This window comes from Procambarus clarkii, chromosome 3, assembly GCF_040958095.1.
Source record: "Procambarus clarkii isolate CNS0578487 chromosome 3, FALCON_Pclarkii_2.0, whole genome shotgun sequence".
NCBI lineage: Eukaryota > Metazoa > Arthropoda > Malacostraca > Decapoda > Cambaridae > Procambarus > Procambarus clarkii.
The window spans coordinates 21,120,012-21,127,544 of record NC_091152.1 but is presented as its reverse complement, the minus strand read 5'-3'; the positions used below and the strand labels follow the sequence as shown (position 1 = coordinate 21,127,544).

At 49.6% G+C, this 7,533-nt stretch overlaps 1 protein-coding gene across 1 annotated transcript in view; it reads left to right on the top strand.

The window, feature by feature from the left end:
• Positions 1 to 1,460: 1,460 nt before the first annotated feature.
• LOC123747510 (protein Wnt-6) overlaps positions 1,461 to 7,533 on the top strand; it is a gene marked incomplete in the record, with an annotated part of 54,234 nt that continues 48,161 nt past the window's right edge. The window contains 1 exon segment of the mRNA XM_069330020.1: positions 1,461 to 2,450. Within this exon segment, the coding sequence (XP_069186121.1) occupies positions 2,380 to 2,450 (71 nt within the window).

Genomic DNA, 7,533 nt, shown 5'->3' with positions numbered 1-7,533 from the left:
TTCACAACACAAGACGCTCAGCCGACGACACCCTCATGCTAGCTAGTTCTTCCACTCTCACAAACATCAATTCAATACCAATCATTCATTTCTTAAGACGACACGCATTTGGAACAGGTTCACTTAACTCTCAGATATCAGTGAAATGAAGTCACCCTAGAAGTCGCTGGTACACGGATATCAAGTCGCTGGTACTCGGCTGGCCTGGGCCGAGTTATCCTGAAGATAACACGATCGTATCTTATTAAATCAAGTTTATCCCTAATAAAAAAACGAATAAAAAGCTCATTAAATAAGTCAGTTTGTAGCGAGGGAGAGAGAGAGAGAGAGAGAGAGAGGGAGAGAGAGAGAGGGAGAGAGAGAGAGAGAGAGAGAGAGAGAGAGGGAGAGAGAGAGAGAGAGAGAGAGGGAGAGAGAGAGAGAGAGAGAGAGAGAGAGAGAGAGGGAGAGAGAGAGAGAGAGAGAGAGAGAGAGAGAGAGAGAGAGAGAGAGAGAGAGAGAGAGAGAGAGAGAGAGAGAGAGAGGGAGACAGGGAGAGAGAGAGAGAGAGAGGGAGAGAGAGAGAGAGAGAGAGAGAGAGAGAGAGAGAGAGAGAGAGAGAGAGAGAGAGAGAGAGAGAGAGAGAGAGAGAGAGAGAGAGAGAGAGAGACAGGGAGACAGGGAGAGAGAGAGAGAGAGAGAGAGGGAGAGAGAGAGAGAGAGAGAGAGAGAGAGGGAGAGAGAGAGAGAGAGAGAGAGAGAGAGAGAGAGAGAGAGAGAGAGAGAGAGAGAGAGAGAGAGAGGGAGGGAGAGAGAGAGAGAGAGAGAGAGAGAGAGAGAGAGAGAGAGAGAGAGAGAGAGAGAGAGAGAGAGAGAGAGAGAGAGAGAGAGAGAGAGAGAGAGAGAGAGAGACAATGGAGGGGACATTTAAATGCAGATATCAACAGGAAGCTGTAGTCAGGTTAGATTTATACGTGTACCAGGTAGGTCTTCCGCCTGGGCGTCCCTCTATAGCTTTATGACAGACACCAGGAATGTGGCCGATTGGGCTGCGTCTGACGCAAGGGGTGGGCTGCGTCAGACGCAGTGGGGGTGAGCTGCGTCAGACGCAGGAGGGGTTGGCTGGCGTCAGACGTAGGAGGGGTGGGGCTGCGTCAGACGGAAGGGTGGACTGCGTCAGACACAGGAGGGGTGGGGCTACGTCAGACGCAGGGAGGGTGGGGCTGCGTCAGACGCAGGAGGGGTGGGGCTGCGTCAGACGCAGGAGGGGTGGGGCTGCGTCAGACGGAAGGGTGAACTTACCCCTACACACGCCAGGGCTTAGCTCTGATATTTACGGGGGTGTCTAGCAAGTATTTCAGATTGGCGAGGCGGCTGGGTGGTGGTGGTGGTGGGTGGGGTGTAGGTAGCTGGGTGGGCTGGGGCGGGTGGTTGTGGTGGTGGTGGTGGTGGTGGGCCCTGGCTCACAGTGGCCCAAGCTACCGATTAGTGAGTTCCACCCTCACAGTTGTTCCCTACGCCTCTCCGCGAGTGTTCCTGCTAGCCCCACTCGCGCTATTTTCACGTGAAAATATTCCGACTAATTTCTAAAATTGATAGCGCATGGGAGGGGAAAAAAGATTTGTGAAGGGAAAAAACCCGGTTCGTTATCTGTTGGCAGAAGGTGTTGAAAATTAGAGATAAACATGTATGTACACGCGGTGAACGAAGCTGATTGGTTAAGGCTCTGGCCTATAACTCATCCGCCCAGCCAATGACAGGACGTTTCAGAGGTTTGGCGGGAAACAGTCAGCGCTCTTCGGCCGTCATGGCCTCTGAACCTGAAGGCGCTTGCTGCCCCAGACACTAAGAGAAGATTGACCACTGGAACTGGATATGGTGGCCATGAGTCTTGATGAGTTGCAAGTGTTGCAGAGGCCGTGAGATCACACTGGAAGCAGCTGCTCTACAGGTCCAGAGTAGCTCTTGCAGAGACCATTGCTACCTGCCAGTGTTGTTGAGGCTACAGGTAACCTACACAACAGTTCTAACTGGTAATTACGGACTTGGTCAAACAGCCTAACTACCTGTGAAGAAACTAGCAGCTATTTAAGAAGGACTTAATTAAATCTGAACAGAAAACTCTTAGCAAAATATATTAAAGTGGCTTTATGATTCTTGACAAGAACATTTAGCCATTTCTATGCATCTCTAAAGATACAATTATCCGTTGAACAAGAGAACACTGAACAAGTTGAACACTGAACACTTGGGTCAGCAACCTGCCTCTTAAGTGTCTCCCAGGACACTGATCTAAGAGGCCAAGAATGAATTAGACGCTAGAGCACCCAGTGTCTTCCTGAAGCAGCCACTACTCGCCCCAAGCTACTGCTGTTGGTTCCTAAGTGACCAAACTAGACTATGGCCCTCAAGTCCCTTATTCTATGCTTACTTCTAAGTCTACTCTTCTCCGACCTCGTGTGTGCGCTCTGGTGGTGAGTACAAACTTAATGTTTATGTGAAGACTCACATATTAACACTCAAAAGAAGTTTAGATTTTGTAGTGGTAAGTTTCGCATGATTTTCCAATGGTTTTGGACGGACTGAAACGTCGGAAATATTTTCAACCCCGTTATTGTGACTTACGGTTTAAATTTGTTATCGTTAAGTCTATGTCGCTCCGAGAGTTAGGCTTATTGACAGCCGATAGTAGCTAGCATTAGTTATCAATATATAGCATAATGCTTTGATGGCACAGCATGCTGTCACTTGTTGTAGCTGTGGGGGTTCGATCCTGTCTTATGACTCTTCTCAAGACTGATAACGAAGTACGAAACATCTTAGTCTTCCTCTAATGCCAAATCGTTTTCACTCGTGAGCGTTATTGCACATGTTGACCAGACCACACACTAGAAGGTGAAGGGACGACGACGTTTCGGTCCGTCCTGGACCATTCTCAAGTCCATTGTGGTCTTATTATATTGTGTTACTGTTCCCTGGGTGTGTTACTTGGGTGTTCCCTGGGTGTGTTACTTGGGTGTTCCCTGGGTGTGTTACTTGGGTGTTCCCTGGGTGTGTTACTTGGGTGTTCCCTGGGTGTGTTACTTGTGTGTTCCCTGGGTGTGTTACTTGGGTGTTCCCTGGGTGTGTTACTTGGGTGTTCCGTAGGTGTGTTACTTGAGTGTTCCCTGGGTGTGTTACTTGGGTGTTCCCTGGGTGTGTTACTTGGGTGTTCCCTGGGTGTGTTACTTGGGTGTTCCCTGGGTGTGTTACTTGGGTGTTCCCTGGGTGTGTTACTTGGGTGTTCCCTGGGTGTGTTACTTGGGTGTTCCCTGGGTGTGTTACTTGGGTGTTCCCTGGGTGTGTTACTTGGGTGTTCCCTGGGTGTGTTACTTGGGTGTTCCCTGGGTGTGTTACTTGGGTGTTCCCTGGGTGTGTTACTTGAGTGTTCCCTGGGTGTGTTACTTGGGTGTTCCCTGGGTGTGTTACTTGGGTGTTCCCTGGGTGTGTTACTTGGGTGTTCCCTGGGTGTGTTACTTAGGTGTTCCCTGGGTGTGTTACTTGGGTGTTCCCTGGGTGTGTTACTTGGGTGTTCCCTGGGTGTGTTACTTGGGTGTTCCCTGGGTGTGTTACTTGGGTGTTCCCTGGGTGTGTTACTTGGGTGTTCCCTGGGTGTGTTACTTGGGTGTTCCCTGGGTGTGTTACTTGGGTGTTCCCTGGGTGTGTTACTTGGGTGTTCCCTGGGTGTGTTACTTGGGTGTTCCCTGGGTGTGTTACTTGGGTGTTCCCTGGGTGTGTTACTTGGGTGTTCCCTGGGTGTGTTACTTGGGTGTTCCCTGGGTGTGTTACTTGGGTGTTCCCTGGGTGTGTTACTTGGGTGTTCCCTGGGTGTGTTACTTGGGTGTTCCCTGGGTGTGTTACTTGGGTGTTCCCTGGGTGTGTTACTTGGGTGTTCCCTGGGTGTGTTACTTGGGTGTTCCCTGGGTGTGTTACTTGGGTGTTCCCTGGGTGTGTTACTTGGGTGTTCCCTGGGTGTGTTACTTGGGTGTTCCCTGGGTGTGTTACTTGGGTGTTCCCTGGGTGTGTTACTTGGGTGTTCCCTAGGTGTGTTACTTGAGTGTTCCCTGGGTGTGTTACTTGGGTGTTCCCTGGGTGTGTTACTGGGGTGTTCCCTGGGTGTGTTACTTGGGTGTTCCCTGGGTGTGTTACTTGGGTGTTCCCTGGGTGTGTTACTTGGGTGTTCCCTGGGTGTGTTACTTGGGTGTTCCCTGGGTGTGTTACTTGGGTGTTCCCTGGGTGTGTTACTTGGGTGTTCCCTGGGTGTGTTACTTGGGTGTTCCCTGGGTGTGTTACTTGGGTGTTCCCTGGGTGTGTTACTTGGGTGTTCCCTGAGTGTGTTACTTGGGTGTTCCCTGAGTGTGTTACTTGGGTGTTCCCTGGGTGTGTTACTTGGGTGTTCCCTGAGTGTGTTACTTGGGTGTTCCCTAGATGTGTTACTTGGGTGTTCCCTGGGTGTGTTACTTGAGTGTTCCCTGGGTGTGTTACTTGGGTGTTCCCTAGGTGTGTTACTTGGGTGTTCCCTGGGTGTGTTACTTGGGTGTTCCCTAGGTGTGTTACTTGAGTGTTCCCTGGGTGTGTTACTTGGGTGTTCCCTAGGTGTGTTACTTGGGTGTTCCCTGGGTGTGTTACTTGGGTGTTCCCTGGGTGTGTTACTTGGGTGTTCCCTAGATGTGTTACTTGGGTGTTCCCTGGGTGTGTTACTTGGGTGTTCCCTGGGTGTGTTACTTGGGTGTTCCCTGAGTGTGTTACTTGGGTGTTCCCTGAGTGTGTTACTTGGGTGTTCCCTGGGTGTGTTACTTAGGTGTTCCCTGGGTGTGTTACTTGGGTGTTCCCTAGGTGTGTTACTTGGGTGTTCCCTGGGTGTGTTACTTGGGTGTTCCCTGGGTGTGTTACTTGGGTGTTCCCTAGATGTGTTACTTGGGTGTTCCCTAGATGTGTTACTTGGGTGTTCCCTGGGTGTGTTACTTGGGTGTTCCCTGGGTGTGTAACTTGGGTGTTCCCTAGATGTGTTACTTGGGTGTTCCCTAGATGTGTTACTTGGGTGTTCCCTAGATGTGTTACTTGGGTGTTCCCTGGGTGTGTTACTTGGGTGTTCCCTGGGTGTGTTACTGGGGTGCTGGAACCTCTTAACGGGGTTAACATGCTAACTACTCAAGCTCAACAGTAAATCACTCCCGTTGTTTCTGGGGGACTGGAAGCCTGTATGTATATATATATATGTACTTTAGGCTCGAAGCATTATGTGAAATGAAACACAGACACCAAAGCCATTTCTGATCCATCCGGCTATTGCTCCCAGGGGCGCGAAATGTTGCATGGTCATCCCACCGTAATTTCCTATAAAGGTTATTATCCGTGTTTTGTTCCATAAGCAAAACAATGCCTTGGAGGGAGAAAAGCAAAGATGCCGACAAGGGGCCACATGTCTCAAGAAGCGAGCGAGAGAGAGTGTGTGTGTGTGCGCGACACATTAACTCTGTTGACGTGATGGAATATGTGGTTGAGTTGACCTTCGTCCACATATGTACATAAAACTGTTCTGTTCTACCTCAGGGTACAGGGATTTTTGGTGCTTGAATGTCCCTCACTCCTTGCTAAAGCACTGGGATTACAATCACCACTCACTAAAGCACTGGGATTACAATCTCCACTCACTAAAGCACTGGGATTACAATCACCACTCACCAAAGCACTGGGGTTACAATCACCACTCACCAAAGCACTGGGATTACAATCTCCACTCACCAAAGCACTGGGGTTACAATCACCACTCACCAAAGCACTGGGATTACAATCTCCACTCACTAAAGCACTGGGATTACAATCACCACTCACTAAAGCACTGGGGTTAAAATCTCCACTCACTAAAGCACTGGGATTACAATCTCCACTCACTAAAGCACTGGGGTTACAATCTCCACTCACTAAAACACTGGGATTACAATCTCCACTCACCAAAGCACTGGGATTACAATCACCACTCACTAAAGCACTGGGGTTACAATCTCCACTCACCAAAGCACTGGGGTTACAATCACCACTCACCAAAGCACTGGGATTACAATCTCCACTCACTAAAGCACTGGGATTACAATCACCACTCACTAAAGCACTGGGGTTAAAATCTCCACTCACTAAAGCACTGGGATTACAATCTCCACTCACTAAAGCACTGGGGTTACAATCTCCACTCACTAAAACACTGGGATTACAATCTCCACTCACTAAAGCACTGGGATTACAATCTCCACTCACTAAAGCACTGGGGTTACAATCTCCACTCACTAAAGCACTGGGATTACAATCTCCACTCACCAAAGCACTGGGATTACAATCTCCACTCACTAAAGCACTGGGATTACAATCTCCACTCACCAAAGCACTGGGGTTACAATCTCCACTCACTAAAGCACTGGGATTACAATCTCCACTCACCAAAGCACTGGGGTTACAATCTCCACTCACTAAAGCACTGGGATTACAATCTCCACTCACCAAAGCACTGGGGTTACAATCTCCACTCACTAAAGCACTGGGATTACAATCTCCACTCACCAAAGCACTGGGATTACAATCTCCACTCACTAAAGCACTGGGATTACAATCTCCACTCACTAAAGCACTGGGATTACAACCACCACTCACCAAAGCACTGGGATTGCAATCCCCCCTCACCAAAGCACTGGGATTGCAATCTCCACTCACCAAAGTACTGGGATTACAATCATCTCCCCTCTTACCAAAGCTTACGTAGCTTAAATCCCCCTCCCCCTCTTCTATATAATATAGCTAGGACAGAGGTCAAACAGAGACAGAGACAAACCCCCTCACAGTGTTCAAGAGAGAACTGGATAAGCACCTCCAAAGGATACCTGATCAACCAGGCTGTGACTCATACGTCAGGCTGCGAGCAGCCGCGTCTAACAGCCTGGTTGATCAGTCCAGCAACTAGGAGGCCTGGTCGACGACCGGGCCGCGGGGACACTAAGCCCCGGAAGCACCTCAAGGTAGCCTCAAGGTAGGTAAGGAGGTGCCTTGCAAGACAGTCTTGGCATCTTAAACAGCAATAATAGGCAAGGTGAGACACGACCCGAGGACCATAGGGAAGGTCTGAAACCCGCGAATGTTTGGGTAGGTTTTAAACAGCCTCGTCCTCTCCGCCGTCTCTGTAAACTTGTCCCATCACGGCAGACTTACCTGGCCCATATATTTACTCACCGTAAACTCCTACTTTGGTATCCTTTTTTTTGTTATTGTTTGGTTTACATAGGTGGGTATAGCAGTGGCAGAGCCCTTTTACATGCTGGAAGAAGTCTTAGGGCTGGGCGTTCTCTATGGAGGGGGGGGGGGGGGTTGGGGGGTGGGGGAAGGCCTAGCCTGACCTTACTAGCTGTTCCTGGAACACTACTCACAAATGGTTTTACAACCAGGTCTGTCTGTCTGTCTGTCTCTCTCTCTCTCTGTCTGTCTGCTCTCTCTCTCTCTCTCTCTCTCTCTCTCTGGTCTGGAAAACGT